General features: G+C 39.9%; 1 protein-coding gene across 2 annotated transcripts in view; it reads left to right on the top strand.

Annotated features, from left to right (window-relative positions):
- The window catches only part of CNTLN (centlein), a 239,596-nt gene that overhangs the window by 163,936 nt on the left and 50,027 nt on the right, over positions 1-25,633 (top strand). For both annotated transcript variants that reach the window (XM_089489430.1, XM_089489423.1), the window contains exon 19: positions 22,036-22,227. In XM_089489430.1, coding sequence (XP_089345556.1) covers positions 22,036-22,227 — 192 coding nt within the window. The remainder of the gene's footprint in view (positions 1-22,035; positions 22,228-25,633) is intronic.

Below are 25,633 nucleotides of genomic sequence, written 5' to 3'. Positions count from 1 at the left end.
GAGGAATAGAGAAGGAGAAAAACAGAAGACAAAAAGACATGGAGAATAAAAATACAGGCGGTTCGTCCCTAAAGGTGGAAAGCGGGAAAAGGGACAAGTAAAGGATAAAGGATGGCTGCCAACATGTAGGCCTTTGATTAGGATAAAGGTGATGATACAGTAGACCTTGGAGTTTGGTTCCAAGATCCTCCATGGATAACAAAATCTGTCGATGCTCAAGTCCCATTAAATATAATGACATAGCAAAATGGTGCCCCTTATAAAAAATGGAAAATCAAGGTTTGATATTTGAAATTTATACTGTATTTGGAACATTTTCAAACCGTGGGTGCTTGAATCTGTGTATAAAAAATCCATGTATAAGAAGGGCAAACTGTATATTCAGATTTTTTATTACCTCCAGTGAAAGTGAAATGGAGGAATTTAAACTGCTAGCAAGCCAGAGAGCTGCTACGGAAAAAAATACAAAAACAACAACAACAAAAAACAAAACAAAAGGAAAGCAAAAGCAAAAAAACGGGGAAAGGGTTGGAAGGTGCAGGACCCGAATGGCTCAGTCTGATGGCTTGTAAATTGAATAGCCATGATTACTATTAAGTGGGTATTCTGAGGAGGTGGTAGATACAATTTTAGCATCCCGTAGGGATTTCATGAAGGCAATATATTCAATGACATGAAGGCTTTTGGTACATGATGCATAAGTCAAGGGTTGCAGATGAGTAAATGTCCATTAAATGTCAATTAAGCATGTTTCAGTTGTTATAGGATGATCTGATGAAGGGTCTCAAGCAAAATACTTTTAAAAGAAAAGTTTCAGGATTGTCTATTGCCTTAGAATTAGACAGAGTATCCCTCTCGGTATCCACATATAAAGAGATTCTTGAGATGGCAAACCACAAAATCTTTTTCGATGCAGCACAGGTTCCCAACCTGGGATTTGAACTTGATGCTTAACAGACTAGCTAAAGCCCCATTTAAAGCATTACAGGAAGTGGCATTGTATATTATTATTATTATGATGATGACATACAAAATGGGTTTCCTTGTAGCTATTACATTGGCATGGTGAATGTCATAATTGGCAGCATTGCCCATAAATTCGAAAATGTGTAAAATAGAAGATAGATTGGTACTAACCATGGATCCAACATTCTTACCAAAATGTCCTCAGTTGCTAATGGTTCCAGAAGTGATATATCTTCCGAATTTTTGTCCAAACCCAAAACATCTGGAAGAACATAGATGGCATACGTTAGATTTCAGGAGAGCAGTAAAAAATTATTTAGAAAGAACCTAACAGCTCCACTGAACAGAATCCTTGTTCGTATCTTACAATCTGAGAACATTAGGAATGAGATAAGAAGCCTAGACCAAGTCCAGTGTGGCAACATTCCATGCAATCAATGGCTGCCAGCTCAGCATATGCAGTATCAAGTTCACTGAAAGATATTTGCGAGGCAGCAGGATGGAATGAACCATCAACATTCATAATACACTACAAATTAGATAAATATTGATCAGCACAAGCAGCATCTGGCAGGACTGTTTTGCAGTAGTATCCAGCTGATATATCCAGCTGATGTGCTCACCCAGAGGTCAGGCTTGGGAAAATCCTAACTGTGCCATCCCGTGAATGAGATTGGATTTACTGTGAAGATTCCTTCAAGGATGGCAGGGATCAATCCACATTTGTCCTAATATAGAGAGAGTTGGACAGTTATACAGTGGTCCCTTGGTTATGCAGGGGTTCCGTTTTGGACCCCCCCCCCAGCGTAAGCCAAATGACGCGTAAGTTCAAGTCCCATTCGATTGAAGGGGGCTCGTGCTTGCGGTGTGGGAGAGCGTGTGTGCTGTGGGCGCACGTGCCATTCATTCTCCCGTCATGCGGCTTCTGCGTAAGTAGGAAACCATGGATGGGACGCCCACCTATAGCGCGGGTGCACTGTACTACAAAAGAGCAGGAAAGGAGCTTTTCAGTAGTAACTGAAAAGAACATGGGCTCCTGAAATCAGTTGGCATGTGGGGGGAAACCGAACTACAGTGAATTGATCCTCCTGCCATTTCTGAATGAATCTTCATAGTAAGTCCAATCTCTCATTCTCATAAGATAACTTGGCTACATTTGGTATTCTGAAATATATGGTACCACAATCAAACTATTCCACTATTGGGAGAATACATTTGTCAGTGTTTTTCAGTGATTCTGCCCCCCTCCCCTTCCTGGATATATTATGACCCAAAATCTGCTGATGAAGCTCCCTCAAACTTGAGGAATAAATGGGGGAGCACAGGGAGACGAAATAACTGAAAGTTGCGCGCTTTGTAATTCACAGAAAAATGACTTATATTGACCGACAGACAGTATTCCTTACGCTGAATGCTAGGGGGAAGCCTTTAGCAGAAGTACAAACGTGTGAAAATACTTACAATCTTTTTATTTGATTTTATTTCCTTATTTGCTTTGGTTATACAGTCACCCCTCCTAACTCGTGGGTCTGAGATCCGCAACCTCAAAACTAGCGACCTCTGTTATTTTCAAATGGGGTGTGCACCTGGCACGCATGCCTGGCATGCACTCATGGGGATGCACCCCATTCAAGACTATGGGGCTTGAATATGCGAGCCTCCATTTTCATGGAGGAGTCTGGAATGGATCTCCCATGAAAACGGAGGGCCAACTGTATATTTTTATTATAGATATGAAAGCATATTGCCCAGTGTAGACATGCTTTAACACTTATATCCATGATTAGTTACAATGTTTTCTTCAGTCTGGAAACTATGTTTATACATTCTAAAAAACTAGAGGGAATAATTTTACTTGATTTCCTTATATATGTATGTTGAGACATAAAACATTTTGTATCATCTTTTGTTCACTGTTTTGAAGAGGCCTTGTGTTATTGCTTGCAGTAAGAGCCTCACAGAAAAGAAACAGTATGGGTAAAACCTAGCTCAACCTCCTACCAGTGAGCATTTACAGGATTTCAAAACACAGAAGTGTTCCTCCAGTGTCAGCTTGCATTCATCAACCCATTAAATGGGTCTCCCAAACTTTAAGAAGTGGACCATGAGCACAGAAAGTACCCACGTATTTCTAGCATAAGTGCTCAAAAATTTGTAATGATAATGAAGCATAATTCGAGTAAATTAAGGACTGTGGCTTTCAACTGTTTCCTACACACAACTATGTGCTTCCTATCTACAGAGGATAAATTGGAACATTACTAACAAAATTCATATTGTAAAAAATGGGTTTGGAGTAGTAGTACTTCTATCTTTGCCTTGTTAAATTTTAGGTGCTGATGAAGCATCCATGTTGAGATAACTGAAAAACATGTTGTAATACAATGTTAGATGTTACAAGAGAGTTCAGAAGTGGAGAAATACAACTATCATCAGCATAAAGATGGTATTGAAAACCATACAAAATAACAGGAGTGCCCAAAGATGGTGCAGAAAAAGAACACAGCAAAGGGCCCAGAACAGAACCCTGTGGAATCCCAACTGAAAGGGAGAAGGAAGACAATAACAATCCCCAGCTCCCATATTAAATGACCAGCCTGAGAGATATGATGTGAACCAGCTGAGGACTGAATCAGTAAACCTTAGGTCCTAAAGTGAATCCAACAAAAGAACATGATCAGCCGCATAGAGATCAAGGAGAAAAATGACTGAATATAACCCTTTTGACATGGCCTGAAGGAGATCATCTATGATCTTCATAAGAGCTGTCTGTCTCCATGGAGTGCAAAGGGCAAAATCCAGATTGAAAAGGATCCATTAAAGAAATATGAGAAAGAAAGTAGAGGAAACATAAATAAACAGCACATTTGAAAACCAATATTGAATACATTGTAGCTGACTCAGAATCACATTGGAAAATAACGAGTTTGCTTGATTTGATTTACAACTGAGAATGTTGGATTTTTTTTTCAAGGAAGCTTCTTCCCTTCTATAAATAGCATTATGAGTACAATTTTATAAAAAGCAATAGGTTAGTGTAGCCCTGACGTTTGATATCCTTAGTCAGGGCCTGCTACAGTCCAATGCATGAATCCACTTTTAAAGGCCTCTAAACTAGTCATCCACACATATTATAATATTATAAAGCGCTACACGAGTTAAACTATGACGTTATACCTGCTGTAAGGTATATTCCTTTATAAGAATGAATATTTATCTACTGGTTAAATAGAGCAAGAGGCTACAGTGCAGAGCATGCCTAGTGGTGGTGTTGCATTTGTTGTAGTGTGCTTAATGGCCAACACAGCTACCCCTGAATATGTGGTGATCTTGTCATTCATGGTTACCAAAACACTTATTTTCCTGGACAAGAACACTTCATGTTAGCAGTTAATTTTTCAGAAGAATGGAGGGGAAATACCAAATAGTCTCACTTCTTTTATTCAGCAGCTAGTTTATGATTTTCCTGGCTGCACTCTAGTGATAACAGCTTAAAGGACTTTTTTATATTCTCTTTTATTGTCTATCTCCTGAGTTGTTTTTACTTTAACTTAGCAACCTGTATAGCAGACAATCCTGGTAGGGTATTTAGTACATATATTTTGGATCCTCAAGGGCTATGGCTTTTGCCAGATGAAGCACTTTTGATTTTGAGGCTGATGAAACACAGTGCTATTATTGATCTGTGCATGACACAGCCTATCTCTCTGCTGGGAGAGTGTAGCAACATTTATCCAGGAATTTGTGAAATGTCACTTGGATCATGTTCATAAGGTAAACTGTGCAAAAAAAATCCAGGATCCGAATGGAGAATCTACGTGGAATTGAACGTGACTGTCTTATCACTATGTCCTATATTTTACCTCAGCCAAGTGATGTTTGTTAACCCAATGGCTGCAGTTTTTACATTATGTTTCAGAGAAGTATGATTATCATTTGAAAAACCCGGCCCAATAAAGTCATACTATTTTTCCACTCTGTTTTCGAATGCACTTGGGATCAGAATATTTTAAGTCAGTAAATGTGATCTGAACAACACAAGTCAATAATTTCTGTTCTGTTTGTAACAAATTGATGGTTCTCATACATCACAGAAGAAGAGAATCTGCTTCTATTCCCTGTAGGAATTTCCTTGCTAGTCTCAGTTCACCTACAGGTGTGTGTGTATGTGTGTGTCTGTCTCATTAAAATCTCAGCATGCACTGTGGTCACAAATCTATGACTTTGATCTCATGGTAATACCATCCCCCCCCCCCCCCCAAAATCCCTACACTGCACATGTTTTCAAATGTTTTAGTATGCACTTCAAAAATAAATGAATTATTTATTTTAGAATGTGTAGACAGGTTTTTTTTTGTAAACTAAACTAGCAAATAAAATGAGTTTTAATAACTATGTTTATTTTAAAATAGCTTTTAAGTGTGATAGTAAAAAATACACTAAATCCTATATAAGCCATAAAACTGTCTAAGAAATTCATATTTAAAATAGTACTGTTCAGATGGCTGGGGCTGTAAATGTGTAAGCATGTACTACAACTGTTACTACTGAAATCATTAAAATCTAAATAATGATAAATGGTGGAAAATAAATACTTTTAATTTCAGTATACTTTATTATTGCTTTAGTTTTTTCTGATTACAGTTCCATTGTTCTTGTGTTTATGACACTGTAGCCAAAGCATCCATGCAGAAAAGAGTGTATTCATATGTCAGAGGAACTTGAAGAAACTTGGAGGTTTGCAGATGACTAAATAATATTTAGAGGAAAAATGGAGGCGCAGGGGGGAGCAAAACAGCTCCATAAGGACGTCTGGTACATGTTTGACTAAATGAACAGGAAGAAAAATTACAACCAGTAAGGAGAAGAAAATGGAGTGAAATGGAAAGTGAGAAGGAAAGGGAATGACTCACAGATATAAAAAGTATGAAATGAATTATCTCATTGCTAGGTCAGAATTTGTCAGCCAGGGTTCCACAAGAAGCTACTAGGTTTCCTTGAGAGATCATGCTTGGAGGAAAAATTGTTGTTTTGAGGTTGGTGTTTTGTTTTGTTTTCCAGTTGTTTTTATACAGCAGTTCCTTAAGATCTGAAAATCATTTCAAGAATTTCTGCAGAGTAAAAAGGTTGAGAACAGTTGCTCGAAGTAAAGTGAGTTTATGGTTGAGGTGATATTTAAACTAGTGATTGCCTGGCACACAGATTACATTGTTAATCTCTATTAGTTCAGACTGTCTTGATATTTTATAAACTCCATCATACTTCATCCCTTTTTATCATGGACACATGCTTTTTCTTCATTGCTGAGTGATGATTTCCTGCCTTCATCTAATCCAGTGGTCCCTAAACTGTGCTCTTTAAGGGATTTTGGACTTCAGCTCCCAGAATCCCAGACTATTGGCCAACGTGGCTGAGGCTTCTGGGAGCTGAAATCTCTTAAAGGGCACAGTTTGGGGACCACTGATTTGCCAACTCCATAAAAAGTATTTTCCCAGGCTGCAGCACATGAAGTGTCCATAGAATCGTTTAGCCAGACCCTATTTTTAATGGGCTATAACAGTTGTCAAGACAAGCATTCTAGAAGGAGCAGGATTAAATTACTCCAGAATTAAACGTTTAGAGTCAAATGACTTATCAGCACCAAGGCACAAAATACAATCTTGAGAAGTCTGGGAACTAACAGCACAGGTGGAGTTTGACAACAATACCATGGCCAGGATTGACAGCAGTAATGTGAAGGTAGACGTTTGCCTGGCTTCTCTTGCAAACCTGGTGAAATTTTGCTTCGTATGAGAGACCTATTACATGCGTTTAGATGGGCGCTTTTGGAAATTCTTGTCTCAAGCTGTTGATAATCAGGAAGCCTTTAAAAACATGAGTACATGCAGAGTTAACAAGAAAATGATGGTGTCCATTTTATATTATGTTCAGTGGTTGATATAATTTGAGATCCTAGAAATAGTGTCTCCAAATATTTTCACAGGTCTAAGAAAAAAGGGCATCTAGATCTTCTTAATTCCTTACATTTGAGTTTATAGGAATGACAATGGCTGTTTTAGAACATATGCTTTGCTTGTAAAGGGTACTGGGCTGAATTCTCTACATTTCTAGGGCCTGTTACAGACAGCCAAAATAAAGCTGCTTCGAGTCACAGTGGAGCTATGCTGTTTCAATGATGCATGCGTCCTAAGAATCCAGAAGTCGCACCAAAGCCACGCTCCAGCCCTAAGGACTGGAGCGTGGCTTTGGTGCGGCTTCTGGATTCTTAGGACGCATGCATCATTGAAACAGCATAGCTCCACTGTGACTCGAAGCAGCTTTATTTTGGCTGTCTGTAACAGGCCCTTAGGTGAAGGCACGAGAGACTCATAGTAGTTAGTACTAAACTAATTAAACAGTGGTCATATTTGTTCTAAGAAAGTTTCTCAAGTTTCATGGAGATTAATGTCAGGAGAAGAAAACAAGGAAATGAAAAATGTGAGTAAGGAAGCAAAAAACAGTGAAATGGAAATGATTGTATATTCTACCACTCTATATATTCCAGAGAGAAAATGCCCTCCCCAGCCACAGCTCTTTGCCACAAATAAATTTCCAGGATTTCCTTCTTCCATGTTTGTAATGAGTGATTTTCATCATTTGGAAAAGTGCTAAGGTTATATATACTTTACAGAACAGTTATGCTTAAATAATGAACAGATTTGAAATAAGTTTTTTTTTTCAAATAATGTGTTCATTTCTGTTTTACTGTGTTTTATGCTAGCTGTATGTAGAACAGATGGAAGTATTTTCCCCCAATGAGTGTTAATGTAGCATGTGTGTGTGTCCATGTGTGGAAACATATGAATACTTATTGTTGCAGCTATGTAATTTGCAATGACTTGTAGAGATTCAGAATTTCCCTGGTTGGTTTTAGTGCATCACTTACAGTACTTAGATGTGATAAGACACAGATTAGGATGTGGTATTGTTACTGCATTTGGATGAAATAGCCTAATTTGACCAGTCTGAGCTTGTTGTTTTCCTTTCCCCAATATTTGAGGGAGCTCACCTAATAATAATTTAATAACTGAAGATGCCTTTAATGACCTATATATTGGATATACTGGTGCTTACAACCAAAGTTAAACAAGATTTTGAAAGTATAATAGACAATCAACATACCTTATTTATTCGAATCATAGAATCAGTCATAGTGTTTGTCGGTGTTCACTTAAGTGTGCATAATTGGTTTTGCATAAAACATTTTATCCTATGAAAGTTCATTCAGGAAGTGAGAAGAAGAGGAAAAGATACAGTCTGTTATAGAAAACATATTCCATAAAATGTATTGGAAAATGTATTGAAGGCTGTAGCTGAATTCACAAGCCCTTCAAAATCCTAACCAAACCATCACATTTAAAATGAGTACAGGAAGCTTGTGTCTGTGGTCACTTGTGCATGTAAATAAGCATTTCATATCTGCTGCAAAGCATTCATTCCAATCCATTGTAGGTTCTGAACATATTCTAGTTGCGATTAGTGGTTCAATAATCCATGTTAGTTCTTCTGTTAGTAATTAGTTATTTTATTTCCCTGTCGATTGATAGTAAACAACTTGTTACTTAGCCATCAGCACTGCTTACTGAATTTTTTTTCTTAATCGGAAGCTAGACATTTATTTGAAAGTAACTTACTGACAGTGGTTTGGTGTTTAAATTACAACTTGTATATTTTAAAATGTTCACAAGTATATGTTTGTAGCATCATAGATCACCAGATCATTTTTAGGTAATTTTTTCTTCAACATTGAAAATCTGTATTGTTTAATGTTTGATTATTACCTATGATGATGATGCCCATCATCCTCAATTCCTTCTATCAATATTACGAAAAACATTTTATTCAGTGGTGTGCACGTTGTTACTGTGGTAGCTCATTTTTCATTTGTATTTGCTGTGTGCCTTTAAGTCATTTCTGATTTATGGTGACCCTAAGGTGACTCTATCATGGGGTTTTCTTGGCAAGATTTGTTCAGAGGAGGTTTGCCATTGCCTTCCACTGAGGCTGACAACACGTGATTTGCCCAAGTTCACCCAGTGTGTTTCATGTGTTTGAGTTCTTTAAGCTTGATAACAAGGGCTCCTGTCACTTGCCCTGTTCCCTTTCCCTTCTTCTTCCCTTCCTGAATGAGGTAGTTGGGCCTCAAGGTGCCCCCCCGCCACGTGGACCAGTGACTGTGTTGGCTTGGTAGGCTACCTGGTATGACCAGCTTCTCCTCCATCTTAATAGGCACAGGCAGCGACAATGGTAAACAACTAGTAAGTATGTGTAAGTTTATTAAGACAGAGATAGAGATAAACCAGATATAGATAAAAAATACAGATAACTACAGTGTGCCTGCATCATATGCGGGCGCAATATATGCTAGGAAAAAGCCATGGTGCACCCTGGAAGAAGTAATGGGCACATGCACCATACTGCAGGCACAAACCCCATTATTTTTAATGGGGCTCTAGCATACACGGGATTTCCCTTATGCGGGGGGGGGGGATGAATCACCACATAAGGGAAGGACCCACTCTACTAGTAGAAAACATCACAGTCATAGAGCAGCTACTAAAGAAGATCAAGGAAGAAAGTGCAAAGGCAGGCTTACTGCTGAACATAAAGAAATTAAAAATAATGACTGCAGAGGATCTACATGAATTTAACTTACACAATGAGAAAATAGAAATAGTGCAAGAATTCTCATACATATGACCAAACATTGACCAGAATGGGGACTGCAGTCAGGAAATCAGAAGGAGACTAAGAATGGGGAGGGCAGTTATGAAAGAACTAGAAAAGATCCTAAAGAGCAAAGATATACAACTAAGCATGAAAGTTAGAATCATACAAACTATTGGATTCCCTATTACCATGTATGGATGTGAGAACTGGACAGTTAAGAAAGCGGATAGGAAGAAAACCAATATAAGATGCAATTAGTGCCAGGAAATAAATGGAATACAAGTAGTTCGGAAGCACATAAAGCCTTATTGCATGAGAAAACAAAGAGAAAACAAATCCAGAGTGTTGCGTCTCTCTCTGTGCCTTACTGCATGATGTAGTACTGGCAGTCGTAAAAGGTTGTCTTTTGTCAAACAGGTTTTTCCAGCTAGAAAAAAGACTCACTTGTATAACCATCTCCCATGAGAAGAAAACTGAAGCACTACAACATCACGTGGTAAGGCACAGAGAAGGCTGCCACTCTTTGGCTCCATTTTTAATTTGTTTTCTTATGCAATAAGGCTCATAGTTGGAAACATTTAATTGTTCTAAAGTAATTCATGTCTTCCAATGGCCTTTTAGAGTGTCTCCTTTCGATTCCAATCTTGTATACATTTCTTTACCAGTGCAGTAGTTTGTGTGTTGGACTAGGACTCCAAGGGACCAAGACTGAAATCCCTGCTCAGCCATGGAAACCCACTGCGTGATTGGGCAGGTTTCATTGTCTCACCCTCAAAGAAAGGCAATGGCAAACCTCCATCTGAATACATCTTGTCGAAGAAACAAAAACAAAACCCACTGATAGGTTCAAACTTAACAGCGCCATAAGTCAGATCAGAAATAAGAAGAAATCCCACTGAACTTATTGGCGATTACTTTAAATATGTTTACAATTACATTGAGAGCCAGTGTGGTATAGCAGTTTGAATATTGGGCTATGATTGGAGATCAGGGTTTGATTCCCCACTCAGCCGTGGAAAGCCACTGGGTGGCACTGGGGAAATCACAGTCCCTAAGCGCTCTGAACAAATCTTGCTAAGAAAATCCTTGTGATAACTTTGTCTTACGGTTACCATAAGTCAGAAACAACTTGAAGCACACAACAATGAATACATTGATAAAGTAAGTGAAAGAGAAATAGGCTATGACAGTCAGTAGACCTCCTCCCACATTACAGTTTTTTCCCCTATGGCACAATGCAACGCTGGCACATACACACAAGATTAGTAAACAATGGGGGGAAGGGAAGAAAATCAATAAAACAAAGCCTTAAAATATAGGTTTATGTAAATCTCAAAACAAAAAATAATAATAATTGATACATCTTTTAAAATCAGGAATGCTTTTCTGCAGTATTCATTCTGTTTTTAGGGAAATTAGAAATGGAGGAAAAATCTAAAATTCATCCATGCAGTGAAATCTGTTGTGAGAGATTGAGAAAGATAGAGCACAATTCTGGGGATACTATGGCGCATTACAGACCGCCCCTTTGGGGCGGCCTGTAGGCGCACCTTTCCCCGCCGGATCGGGGTCTCAGTGTGCAGAGCGGCAGCCGCTGAGGCCCCGATCCACCGCTTTCCGGGCTGCGGGGAAGCAGCAAAAGGCCCCTTCCCCGCAGCCTGGAAAGGGGTGTCCTTGGGGCTTCAAGCCCCAAGGACATCCCGCGGCAGCGGGGAGAAGGAGAAAGGGGCCGTTTGGCCCCTTTCTCCTTTGGTCCGCTGGGCGCAGCCATCTGAAGGCTGCACCCAGCGGACCAAACCAGGAAGGAGCTCCGAAACGGAGCTCCTTCCGAGGTCGCGGAAAGGGCACCCTAGGCGCCCTGCCGCAACCCCAATACGTCACAACCGTGCCGCCTTGTTTGGAGGCAGCGCGGTCGTGACGTATCGATGGTGGCGGCTGTGCGGAACGGCCGCTGCCATTTTGTGCGCGCACAGCGCGCACTAGGGTTAGGGCGGTGCAGAAGCACCGCCCCGCCTTAACCCTAGTACACGCTCCGCTCGTACCTTTTAGCCTGTGTGTAATGGGCCTATGATTCAAAGGGGATTTCCTCAAAGAAACCCGCAATTCCTCTGCTTTTCAAAAGGGGTACTGATTCCTTCTTCTTTCCACAAAATGCAGTTCATGATCATGTAGCTCAAGCTTTCAGTTCCAAACCTCTGAAATGTCTGCAGCAGCAGCAGCAGCTCTTGATCTCATTCTGGCAGATCAGGAAGGGCAATCCCCTCCTTACTAGAATGCAAACTCCTTCTTTCTGAGTTAATTAAGTACTACTCAGGGGCTCAACAGACTGCCCAAAAAGGGCGGGATGGAGGCACCTGTTTCTGCTCCTGAGGGAGGCCGCAGCAGCCAAATGGCGCAGCCTCCCTCTGCCCCAAAAAGAACCCGGAAAAACCAGATTCTTCTTCGGATGCCACGTGGACATCACGAGTATGCCATTGCAAGAGCGGCACCACAACATGCGGACGCGGCAGTGCACTTGCATCATAGACACCCCCCGTGTGGGCGGTGCTACACAATAATGGCACCACTGGCACGTACTAGGGCTCCGGAGCGTGCGGTTGCTGTGCGTTCCCAATCCCTAGAATCAGCCCCGTGACAGCTCTTCCCTCCCATCTTTCCCAGGCCTCAGTTTGCAACAATTGAGGCAAGCCGAGGATCGAGAGAAAATTGGGAGAAGGAGAGCAAAAGCTGGACATTTAAAAATCAATGGATAAACCAGGAAGAGAGAGAAAGTGTTACTACCCCACCTGAGCTGGAAGAGTGGCAGGATATGCAGCAGTTGTGTGTTGTTTTTTTTATAGCCTCAGAAATGGAACATAGGAAGCAAAGTGCAATCGGAAGAATAAAGCCCCAATGTACCATTCCTATATACTCTTTTCTTTTTAATGTCCTGAAACAGAGGCTATATTAGTTAATCCCATGATATAGAAGGCTAGGTATATCTCTGTTTATTATAACTGGAAATATTTCAGTGCATAAGGTAGCAGTTTGCAAAATCTTCAGTGATAACTGATCTTAGTATGGCCTTTTGAACTAAAACTGCTCTAGCATCACATTAGAAGAGAAAAAATTATAAAAGGGAGAATATTTTTAAAGCATTATTTGTTATCCACAAGAACCTATCTATTGCTCTGTTGGGATGTAGTTTAAACACTTCATTAGAGATTGGCATTTTCAGTCCTTTTAAGCATCTTTAAAAGCTGCTTTGTTAATTGCTAACCATATTTAGTATGACCTCATAATAATGTAGCACACCTCAAGTGTCATGGCTGTCTGTGCTGCATGTGCCGAAGCACTGTTCATTTATACTAGACAACTGAACTTCAAGGGGAACCAAGTCTTGATAGGCAATTAGCGGTAATTAGGAAGATTCAACTTGAAGTGTCAACACTGGATTGCTTTTTTAAAAAAAGAGTTGAATGTCAGGGACTTGAAAATAAACTTTTTCTCCTTCTGACATACAGGTATGGCATATGAAATATGAAATGTTAATTTAACTTTTCTGCTTATTATTCATGTGCAATATTATTTTGTCATTCAGCTACTACTTTGACAGAGTGCAAGGGATGTTAAAATAGTGCTGCTGGAATAAAAGATTAATATACCACTCGCCAATTAACCAAAGGGTACTTAATGGTCTCTAAAGGCAGAAGAAGTCTAGCAACTATCTAAAGTACTCGTTAAAAAGTCCTTTGGTTTACCTTGGTTTGTCTGACTATTCTCCTCTAGCAAGTATCTGGAAATAGTTTAAAATGTGTCACCTTGGCAGCTTTTACTAAACTGAGCCACTAAGGAAATTCTACCTTTTAGGTTTTTCTTTTTCTGTTTCTTCTGCCTGTCTTCTAAATTGTCCATTGTGTACCAGAAGAAATAAGACTATATTCCTTAACAATAAAAATTCCTGAATAAAAATTCAGATTTCAATATCTGAGTTACTGATTTCATATCTTCTTATCTGAAATCATTTGCTGGCAAGAGTGACCTGACACACCTGTCTCTGTTTTCCAAATTGGGAAGGTATTTGGTTTATGCCAAATATTATATATAATCCACACATCTGTATATATAGCAGATAATTACCTTAGCCCCACATAATGCTACAATTTTGCAAATGGACACTAAAAGTTGTGAAATAACTGATTCAGTCTGTTGTGGTAGTAACCATTTTCACCCATGTCATATGTCACTGTCCCTAGCAAAGCTACTTTCAAAATTTCAGTCCTATTTATATTTCCATTCGCTATCCACACCAGCTATCCAAACAGTGATGTTAGCTAATGTTGGCTGATGGTAGAAGTGCAGCTGGAAAGGTCTGTAAGCATCTCTGGAGGAAAATCCAATAGCTGGGGAAATTACATTTTGCTATCAGCTTTGAGACATGCTCTGATGTTGATAGGTATTTCATAATAAACAGTTCTAACTTGGAAGAGCCTAGTGATTTCTGGCACATAATGCCAAGAGTTACAATTTCAGGTAGAGAGTTTTGATGTTTTAGTAGCGTAATGAGCTAGCTGTAGTGTCCTTCCTTTCAAAGCATTATCTTCAGTGTGTTGATAAATGTTTTATTACTGTAAAGCAGGAGTGGCCATCATGGTGTAGCGGTTTGAGTGTTGGACTACAATTTTAAAGACCAAGGTTCAAATCCCTGCTTGACCATGGAAACCTACTGGGTGGCTGGGAGGAAGGCAAAGGCAAACCCCATCTGAACAAATCTTGCCAAGAAAACCCTGTGATAGATTTTCTTTTGGAACACCATAACTCGGAAATGACTTGAAGGCACACTACAATAAAGGGATGGCCATGTTCAGTGAATCTGTAGGCCAATTTTTGGGAACCCCCTGGGATCTCCCCCCCCCCCCACCCAATGGCCCTAAATTAAGATAAATCCAAACAATTGGAATGAGCTAGAAATTGGCTTCATATATATATATATATATATATATATATATATATATATATATATGGGGGGGAGGAGAGAGAATGTGTGTTGGGGCCCTTGTGATGTACCTAAAAGGAATTGTAACTACATTTGGTTTAAGGAGAGGCAATTCATCTTTTTATTTATGATCAGAAAAGTGTAATTTGAAAAAGTTTCAGGGAGGCCAGAGCTGCAAAGCAAACTGAGAAATATGAATGAGCATTCCAACCCAGGGTCAAATTTCCCCCCCCTTAGTCCCCCCAACTCTTAGGCCCACTTTCGGAGACTGTCTCTTCAATTGTCTTTGCACTCTCTAAGAGGCATTTAGGGAATCCTTCTAATTATATCTATACATCAAAACATTGGGATAGGAACAAAACGTGATACCCATAACTGCTCCCTAGTTATGGAATTCCCTGTCCCTCTGAAGCAGAATATCTTTTTGTTTGAGCTGTTACGTTTTTTTAAAATTGATTTACTGTCCTTCTTCCAGCATGGGATCCAAGGCAGGTTGTTGTTGTGTGCCTTCAAGTCATTTCTGGCTTATGACGACCCTATCATGGGATTTGTTCAGAGGAGGTTTGCCATTGCCTTCCCCTGAGGCTGAGGGCATGTGACATGCCCAGGTCACCCAGTGGGTTTCATGGTCGAGCTGAGAATCGAACCGTGGTCTCCAGAGTCATAGTCCAATACACAAACCGCTACACCACACTGGCTCTCCCAAGGCAGCTTACAACAAATTAAAACAAAATATAGATCTTCTTAATTAATATCGGGATGTTACAAAGATATTATATAAAAGTTTTAAACAATTCTATTAACAGCATAAAATTAAAACAGTTTAAACAATACTTGAAACATAATAAAAAGAGATAAATGCACAACACACCCCATTAAGGCTTAAGGCCAAAAAAGCATAGGGACATTGAATTTGGTTTTTTGATAATGTTCTCTGAGGGATCAGGGTGGTAGTTCCTTTTGTTATCTTTCTTGAGACTTGTAGGAAGGTCAAGCTTTAAATCTAGAATCAGAGAATTGGAACTCCCTCTCCAGCAATACTATTGTATATTTATAGCTTTCCCAGTTCCAAAGACTCAGGGGAGATAGGAAAAGTAATCCACCCCAGCAGAACAGAATCTGAATAAAGAAAAGGGTATCCTCTTGAATTAAACATTTTATTTACGATAAGCTATTTGCTCAATACAAACTTTTAATATTCCATTCTGTGCTTCATATTCACCTGTATCTTTGGGGAAACTATGAACACTTAATAACAAGTATTATTATAACTCAGACTAGGCAAAGAAATGCTTCCCTGCCCCAACCAACATCGGTTTAAATGAAGGGCACATCAGTACTCAAATATAGTAGTGTTGGTAGCTGAGGATTTCTGTTCAGTCAAGGTATACCTCTTTGCTGTTCAGATGAGCTCAGTAGATAACAGCAACAGCCAGCAGATGTATGGGCAAGCTGACTGAATTTAGAGTAAACAGCATGTATTATTCCAAAAACTCTCTAGATGACTGGCAGCAGACTGGATTAGCAGCTGTAAACTTTTTTTTTTTACAAAGAGGCAAACTCTTTATCCATAGATATATTTTTAAAACTGATCCACTGAGGATTTTAAGTGTGTATGTGTGTTTATATTGTCCAAGAGTGAATCCATAATTAAGGTATTAGAATTTAAATGGGAGGCAAGAACGTAATTCAATAAAAGGTCTTCAGAGTGGAAACACACCCTACAGCAGGGCTTTAAGAAGCTTCTACCTAACTGCAGACGCCTGCAGGGTGTCCTTTTATATTAGCCTCTCCTCACTAACAGTATGGTTGGAAGCCTCTTTGGCAACTGTGCTGGAGCAGGCATTTTTGCACAAGTGTTTGTGCTTTCTCAGAGATCATGGTAGTTCTTCAAGTACACACAATTGTTCTGCAAGTGCACATTCATTTCACTCTCCTACACACTTTTGACTAGTTAGATGGGGATGTGTTGGCATTCCCATGTCTTTAAGGGCATTCCATGGCCTTTTGTGAGCTATGCAGTCAAAGACTTTGCTATAATCTATAAAGCACATGCTGATTTATTTATTTATTTATTTATTTTTTGGAATTTGTTGATGTGCTCCATTAGCCACTGTTTGTTTGCAATGTGGTCCCTAGTGCCTCTTCCTTTCTTGAACCTCACTTTAACTTCTGGGATTTCCCTCTTCATGTATGTTTTTAAAACATACCATGAATAAAAGAACAGCACATCACACACACACACACACACTGTGATGACTGGTCCTCCAGTCACCTGAGGACTTCTCCTGAACTACAAAGGGTTAATCTGGGAGGAGGTACATGTTAATGAGAGATGACATCACATGCTAATGAGCTGTGGCATCATAGCTGATGTAAGGTCTAATTGACCAATCAGAGAGTAGGACCGCGAGATTCAAGAACTTTCTATGGGAAATCTTTAAAAGGTCCTTTGCGGCCATGCTGTTCTTTGTCTCTCCCTTTGTCCTCTCCTGGGAGGGAACCAGATGGTGTCTCTTGGGAGTCTGGGAGACACAGACTCAGGGGAATGCAGGTTGAGAGGCAAGGGGCCCTCCCTGCATCCAGGACTTCAAAAGGACTACAAATCCCATCACTCCGTGAGTAGTTAGGAACGTGTTAGTTTAATGCGTTTAAGCCTTTTGTTATTTTCAACAATGGCTTGTGTGAAATGAACTCTTTGCAGTTATGCTTTTCTAGACCTGCATAGCAAAGTGGCTCTGCACGAATGATATTTTTCTATTCTATGCTATTTCTTTAAAATAAACTCCTTTCTTTTAAAAGTATCAGCTGTCTCTCTCTCTTGCTCCTGTACATGTGCCTAGACTCGGCTACTGATTGCTCTTGGGGTAGTACAGACAGAAACTAGATTTCTCTTTCAAGCAAGTCCCAGTGTGTGCTTGAAAATTGACAATTCACTGGGTGGTGGCAGCGAGACTATAGGACCTCCAGGGATCTCATTCTGCTCAACAGGGAGTGAGAATGGAGATCTAGGAGATCCTAGAAGGGAAAGTGTGACAAGAGGGGACTCCCTAGGAGTAAAGGGCCACGCACAAGGCGCCAAGGGCTCCAGGGAAAGGCCCCCAAGTCACCACACACACACACACACACAGAGAGAGAGAGAGAGAGAGAGAGAGAGACCCGTCTGCATATTTGGTTAATGCCTGTTAAAATCAAACATCTTTTCCCAATCTTTTATTAATGCTGTGTGCTGTATTCCTGTGGCAGCCAGTTTCAGGACTGCAGCAGCAACCTGCTTCAGAAGGAGACCCATGTGGTCACCACAGTCCCAATGCAATCAGGCAGGAGTAGCCTTTGGCTGCTCCTTTTGCCCCGTCTGCATGACCTTCACAGTCTTCCTCTTTTCCTACCGCCTTCTACCTTACCTTACTATTACTCTGTTTTCTAGTCTGTTAGCCTTCCCATGATAACGGCCAAAGTATGACAGTCTCAGTTTATTCCCAGAGAGAGTTCAGACTTGATTTGCTCTAGGATCCATTTATTTGTCTTTTTAGAAGGCTATGATATTCATAGAACTCTTCTCCAGCCCCACATGAGTTAATTTTCTTCTTATCAGCTTTCTGCATAGTCCAGCTTCACAATCATACATAGAAATGGGAAATAGGGTGGCATGAACCATCCTTACTCAAGTAGTCGGTGATTAATCATTACACTTCAGGATCTAGTTGCTTCATAGCTGCCTTCCAAGCCCTAGTCTTCTTCTGATTTCTTGACTGCAGTCTCCATTTTGATTAAAGAATATGTCAAGATATGAAAAAAGTTTTAATATTTCAATGTTGTCTTTGTTTCCATTAAAGTTATGTAAATTATCTGTGGTCATTATTTTTGTTTTTGTAATGTTCAACTGTAAACTTGCCTTTGTGCTTTATTTCTTTACTTTCTTCAGTAGTCGTTCCAACCCTATCATAGTGCAGTATGATTTGTGAATCTTAAATTGCCGGTGTTCTTTCCTCCAATTTTCTTTCCTCCTTCCTCCAATTCTAAACCTGCTTTACATATGATCTGTTCAGCATACAATCTAAACAGATAGTGTGATAAAATGCAGCCTTGCCTGAGCCCCTTGCCCATTGGCAACCATTCCATTCCTCTGTATTTTGTCCTGACAGTAGCCTCTTGCCCTGAGTATAGGTTATGCATCAGGACAAGAAAAAACTGAGAGGTGATACCCTAAACTAAAACAAACAAGTGTGTGGACAAAAAGTCTAGGGGGGGGATGAAAATAGGAAACACAGGTGCGTTACAGACTGCCGAAAAGTGGCGGCCTGTACCCGCCCCTTTCCCCGGGGTATCGGGGCCTCAGCAGCCAGAACGGCAGCGGCTGAGGCCCCGATCCGCCGCTTTCCAGGCCACGGGGAAGCGGCAAAAGGCCGCTTCCCCGCAGCCTGGAAAGGGGTGTCCTTGGGGCTTCAAGCCCCAAGGACACCCCGCGGCGGTGGGGAGGAGGAGAAAGGGGCCGCTTGGCCCCTTTCTCCCTTGCGTTGCTGGGCGCAGCCGTCTGAAGGCTGCGCCCAGCGACGCAAAGCAGCGACGCAAACCAGGAAGGAGCTCCGAAATGGAGATCCTTCCTGCTTCGCGCAAAGGGCGCACTAAGCACCCTCGCGCAGAGCGACGACGTCACGTCCGCGCCGCCCTGTATAGAGACGGCGCGGTCGTGACGTCGTCATGGCGGCCCCCATGTAGATGGGGCACCGCCATTTTGTACGGACTCAGTCCGTACTAGGGTTAGGGGGGTGCAGAAGCACCGCATCTTCCTAACCCTAGTACGGACTGACTCCGTACTAAAAGGCCTGTCTGTAACGGGCCACAGTAATTTTATTAAAACAATATGTTGCAATGGGATGTTAAAAGGAAATAAAAACCATAAAATATATGCAATCCTATAAACAAACAGGCTTGCGCTGGCCTGTAAGCCACGCCCTAAAAAACACAAGGCTAGTGTTGCCAGTCAGTACTAGGCTTGAAAACTGCAAATCCCAAACAGTATAACAGAACATAAGGAGGTGTCAGACATACAAAATGCCAGTACAATGGCAGATAAATTCCTTTGCACCTTTCAGTAAAAAATTAAAAGGGATAGCACAGTACGCCCATTACAATTGCAAAGTGAGCAAACAGAGACCAAATGCGTTTCGACTATGCGTCTTCATCAGTGGTCATGGAAAACTAATATTGCAGCCTTGTAAGGTAAATCATATAATATGTAGGGACATCCAGTCGCAGTAAGCAAGTTGCTGGTCCTCTTGGACCTAGTATAATGCCAAAGACTTGGATGTCCCACATGTAAATACAAACCTATCAACTTGATTTTACAATTGAATAGCAGCTTTCAATATAATATGTTATATGGGCAGAGGAGGGGACATCAGAGGCTGGTGTTTCTCTCCTCTCTGTCCTTACATAGGAACAGGATTATACACAGTAACACCTAAAAAGTGAATTAAGGCTGTTATAACTTACCTGTTTAACTTACACCCCCTCCTGAATACAGAGCAAGCTGTACATAGCTCAGGTTTCAATCCATCTTTTGTATATGCTGCATTTTTGCACCTCTGAATATAGTACTCCAGTTGTGTAGTTTTAAAGTATATCACTTGATTGTTAGTATTCATTCGGATTGAATTCAGAATGTTTTAGCCAAAGTGTAGCAGCTAACTGTCCTATTTTAAAGTAGTCCAATGTGTTTGTATAAGTGGGGTGTGTGTGTGTGTGTGTGTGTGTGTGTGTGTGTGTGTGTGTGTGTTCCTTCCAGGTGCTTAGGTTCTGTGGCAAGCTAGAGAAAATGCTATATTTGTGATAATTTAAGCGACAAAAGAAAGGTGAGTGTGGTGGAGGAAGAGAAGTTAAATTGAGAGACCTGGCGAGTCTGTTAGAGGTCACTAGCTGAAAAGAGCAAAAAACTAATGGATGCACATGCCCAAACTTTTGAATCATTGCTGCTTTTTCTACAGAAGGAATGTTAAGCAAATGACCTCCTACTCTGCCCCATCCTCTCAGGGTGCTTTCTTCTTTTTTCCCCAGTATGTTTTTTCTGGTTCTTGTGCTTTCCTTTCCTTTTTCCTTTTTATATTTCTCTGTTCTGTGAATATTTTCAAAACCCTTTCTTTTATTTCCTGCCTTACACCTTCAAATTTGTGTGTTTGTTTTAAAATATTAGCATTAGAATATAACTGTTTCTTATTTCCTTATTTTAGTCCAAAATATCCTGAATCCACAGCTGGCAATTTTTAGCTTTAGTATCTTTTGCAGTATCTAATTGGGAGTCTTCACAAGGGAAGTTTTTTACTCCTCTGAGATTTTGCAATACCATTTTGTCTAATTGTTTCTTATGCTAAACTACCATATTATAAGCATCTTTGGAATATTAAAATAGTACTGTTTTTGGGTTGTTAAGGAATCTGGACTGTTATGCCATTAAAAGCTTGGTGGCTTTTTGCTGAGTACAGACTGCTAAAAGGTTACTCTTGCTGTTACCAGATTTTTATTTTTAAATAAATGCTTCAATATGCAACATAGCAAAATTAAAGCAAATAGCAAACACTTTTAAGGCACACTCTGCTACATCATTTCTGTAGGATTAATATACCTGGTTTGTTGTCAATCAAGTTCAACAAGACTGAAATAGTTTGTTTGCAAGCTATTCATTTGAACTAAATCCCTAGCAAGCCTCATCTGTTAATTGGACTTAACATTTATGTAGCTAAATGAGAAGCATTTTGGCTGCAGTATGGGGTGGTAAGACCTACCCAGTGGAATAAACAACTAACATCTGTTATCTTGTCCTGCTCCAGCTTGGCTTATACCAGTTAAGTGCATTGGCCCTAGGGTCAAGGTTATGGAATTTGTGGTTCCCTGGCTATAGTGTGTACATGAGGAGGAGAGGAAGTAACAACATAAAGACCAGCTGAACAGAGGTTCTGCAGTGCATATGGTGTATTTTACTTTAACCTCTACAAGCCCTACAAATTTAAATCACAACATTGCATTTTGTCGCTTTTATCAACGTATTCTATTATATTCAATCAGCATTTTGACCACAATTTCAGTATTTTCCTATATATAGCACAAGAAATGGCAAGTGGTGGTGGAGAAAACAGCAACATCATACTTTACAATGCCCTTTTTCTTTTTTCCTTGTTAAATAAATATCATCATGTGTTTCTAGTCTCACATCTCTTTCTTTAGTATCCATATTGGTTTTGCAACCAGTGACTTCAGCCAGCCCATTTGGACAATGTACAGTACATATGCTGTAGTTTGAAACATTAAACTGTAAAATTATACAGCATGCTGGTCTCAATTGCATATTGAGTAGAACTGTTACTATTATTACTTGATTTTGAAAACAGACCCTGATGTCCAACCTGACCGAGTTGCAGCGAGAAAAATCAGATTTGCAAGGAAAATTGGACCACCTGACCCAATCTACCAAACTGAGAGAGGCCCTGTCTCCAGTGACATCTGGTCATACTGGAACGACACCAGCAATTCCACTGAAGAATGCAGATTTGGAAATAAAGCAGCTGCAGTGTAAACTGAAGGTGACAATCCACATTATGGAACTGTTATAAAATATGCAGTTTGTTTCCTAACGAGGGTATGAAGCATTGGAAAACACATATATGTGTGAAAATAAAATACATTTAGAGGGATGAATAACTTTGCTATTAAATGATAGTCACACAACCATAATTTAACGAAAGTAACTTAACATTCAGTCAAATGGTATTGAACTGATGCTTCACATGCTCAATGATTTGAGAAAATATATCAGATTCAGGGCTATGATTATATCCAGTTTGTTGACACTTATGCAGCAGGTTTGTATTAAGACTAGTCATATGACCCCACTCTTTACAAAATAAGAAATGAACAAGTTGTAATTATTCTAAGAAGCAAGAGTACTTTATTCACAAGGTGCACTATATCAATACAAAGTATAGAAATCACAAGATTAAGAGGACCATCTTCTTTCAGTTTGACACTCATATCCAACATGATTAAACATCATAGTTTTATTCAAGAAGAAAGAGACCCTATTTCAATTTTGCCAAAGCCTGTTTGGCTGCCACTGTTGCCAGCAGTACTGGAACACAAATGTAGAAAGTCTGTTTAAAATTTTAGGGAAGTAATCAAACCAACTCAGAACACACTTTAACAGTACTTTTGAAAATTTCAAAACTACATTGCTCTACCTCTGGAATTGAAAATGTTAATTATTTAGTTTCTCCCCATCTTTGATTTCTTGTAGCCCATAGAATTGCATACTGATCGTAATGGAAAGACTGATAATATTAAAATGTATATACAATGCACAGACTGGAGAAATGAAAAGGAAGGACTAATGCTGGTGAAAGACTTAAAATATGTGAGAGGTGGCTGTAGTGTGAAATATATGTTTAGTTAAAAGATGATCATGTGGATGATACTGTAGACTATTTTTTTTAATTTAGTATTTTTGAGATTTTACAAAACAAAACTTTCCATACATATATATACTTTTATATCTTAGTCATTTTTTTTACAAAACCCCCTAAATACCCCTCAGTGCACCCCACCCCTGGAACCATTCCCGTCTTTATACTCCATCCAAAATTTTAACTCCTCCTGTGGAGGTAATTTACCATCTTCTTTTCTTAGTACATTTTCAATAATTTTTTTCCATATTTTATCAAAATAATTTCTTTTCCATAATCCCTTTTTTACTTTCAATTTACATTTCAGTTTAATTGAAATTAACATGTTAATTAATCAAATTGTAGACTATTTTAAGGCAAGGCTGAGGATAGACCTTGAATTAAGCTTGGGATCTGATAGTTCAGAAACAGTGCATAGGATCTCTTGACATGAAATGTAATCATGAAAAACCTGTTAAATTTTTAGTGTTTTGGAAAACCATAAGCAAAATGCCAGTTAACATAGTCATCAGACATTGCAGTAGGAACATAGTTGGGTTAGGACTTGGTAGATCCATGTTCAAACCCCCACTTAGCCCTAAGACTGGGTGGCCTTTTCTCGACACTGTTTTTCAGCAACAGCAACCTTGTGAGAATGAATGTGACGAGAACCATGTATGCCACCTGACCTCTTTGGCAGAAAGGCAAGATGCCAATCTAATAAATAAAGGAAAGAAAATAAATGATATGATAGCCCTGTTTAAATATTTGAAGGGATGTCATATTGATGAGGGAGCAAGCTTGCTCCCTCCAGAGAGGGAGCTGCTCTGCTGCTCCAGAGACTAGGACCTGGAGCAATGGATGCAAGCTACAGGAAAAGAGATTCCACCTCAACATTAGGAGGAACTTCCTGACAGTAAGGGCTGTTTGACAGTGGAACAAACTCCCCCAGAGTGTAGTGGAGTCTCCTTTGGAGGTCTTTAAGCAGAGGCTGGATGGCCATCTGTCAGGGATGCTTTGATTTAGATTTCCTGCATAGCAGGGGGTTGGACTGGATGGCCCTTGTGGTCTCTTCCAACTCTACGATTCTGTGATTCTATGATTCTACATTTGTAGTCTTCAAAGTTTATCCTAAATATTTGAATTAGAAGTCTGCTGTGACTGTCTCTGGCTCTGTACCCATGCATTACAGTTCTGTGTTTAAATTTGTAGTTAATTATGCATTTCCTTGTATGACTGCTCACATGATAGGTGACATATTGGGTATCTCATCATACACCTACCTATCTTGTAAGTAAGCATTATAATACCATAGGTAGCCACTTCAGTAGCAAGATTGGAGAAAGAAAACTTTGTTCTGTTGGTTGATTTCAATTCTTAATATTGAGATGGATCAGGATGGAGCAGTAATAGATGAGGCTTTGTTACATCATCATCTTGTGTCATTCATTAATTTTGCAGGGGTTTCAGATGGCAATGACTTCATTTCTTTCTCTGCTGCGACTGCTTCATGGTCCCTTCTATTCTATTCACATGTGTGGATTTACTAGAGCCTGCACAGAGCCACAGTTGAAACACTCTATTGCTGAGTTTTTGGCTGGGGTCCCCCCTCTTTTGCCTTCCAATGTAACTTAGGCCGCATTCCCACTTACTATTTAACTTGGTTCCCAATTTGCTTTCCCATCGGACTGATTAATCGATTCCATGCAAGTGTCATTCCCACTACAAAACAGGATCTTTTTAATCCTCATTGGTTTCAGACACAATTATTGTCCCCACTAGAATTTGTGCCACTTGATCCATTACACTTTTTAAAATGCCAATCAAGCTAAATAGCCATGCATAATTTTGGCAACATGAGAGGATCCTTTGTGGCGTCCCTCCCTCCCCAAATACTTTCCCTATTTCCGATCACTTTTTAGCCTCGTGGTCTGCCACCAAGGGTCATTATAGGAAAGCCCTTGCTCAATTAGGTGCCTCAACGGGACGACAAGAGATAGCATTACCAATTCAGTAAATTTAAAAAAACCAAACACATCAGATCCCCTTCCCACAGATCCCTTTCAAAAGAAAAGCAAAAAAATTAAAATAAAATAAAAAATAAACTTTTACAGTGGAGAAAGGATCATGGCCAGATTCAGAAGGAATTGATCAGTGTAAAAACGGAAATTTAAAAAGCCACCACATGCACCAGTAAACAAAGGGCAGCGCTCAAAAAAGGCAGATTTCAAGCAGCCAAAGGCTGGATGGGTGACATCCCCTGTCAACTCCTCTGCCATAGTCCCTCCTCTCCAGTGAGATGTGATTCTGATCTGAAGGTCATTCCCACTTGTTGAGCACACTTGTGATTTGGTTCTTCTCAAAAGAACCTCTTGAAAAGTAGTGTCAAATAAGAGCAGGTTTTCTGAGTTTACCCCACTTTTAAGGAACCCTATCGGATCAGAATCAGATTGAAACCAACTTCAAGTGGGAACGACGGACATATAACCCAGTTCATAATTTGATTTAAATCATAATGGGAATGACCCCTTAGTGTACCTCAGCTTCTTCA

Source organism: Sceloporus occidentalis, unplaced genomic scaffold (assembly GCF_023333645.1).
Source record: "Sceloporus occidentalis isolate IW3139 unplaced genomic scaffold, rSceOcc1.0.p SCAF_1, whole genome shotgun sequence".
Lineage (NCBI taxonomy): Eukaryota > Metazoa > Chordata > Lepidosauria > Squamata > Phrynosomatidae > Sceloporus > Sceloporus occidentalis.
Note: the sequence above shows the minus strand (reverse complement) of the source record. Positions and strands in the feature narration are given on the sequence as shown.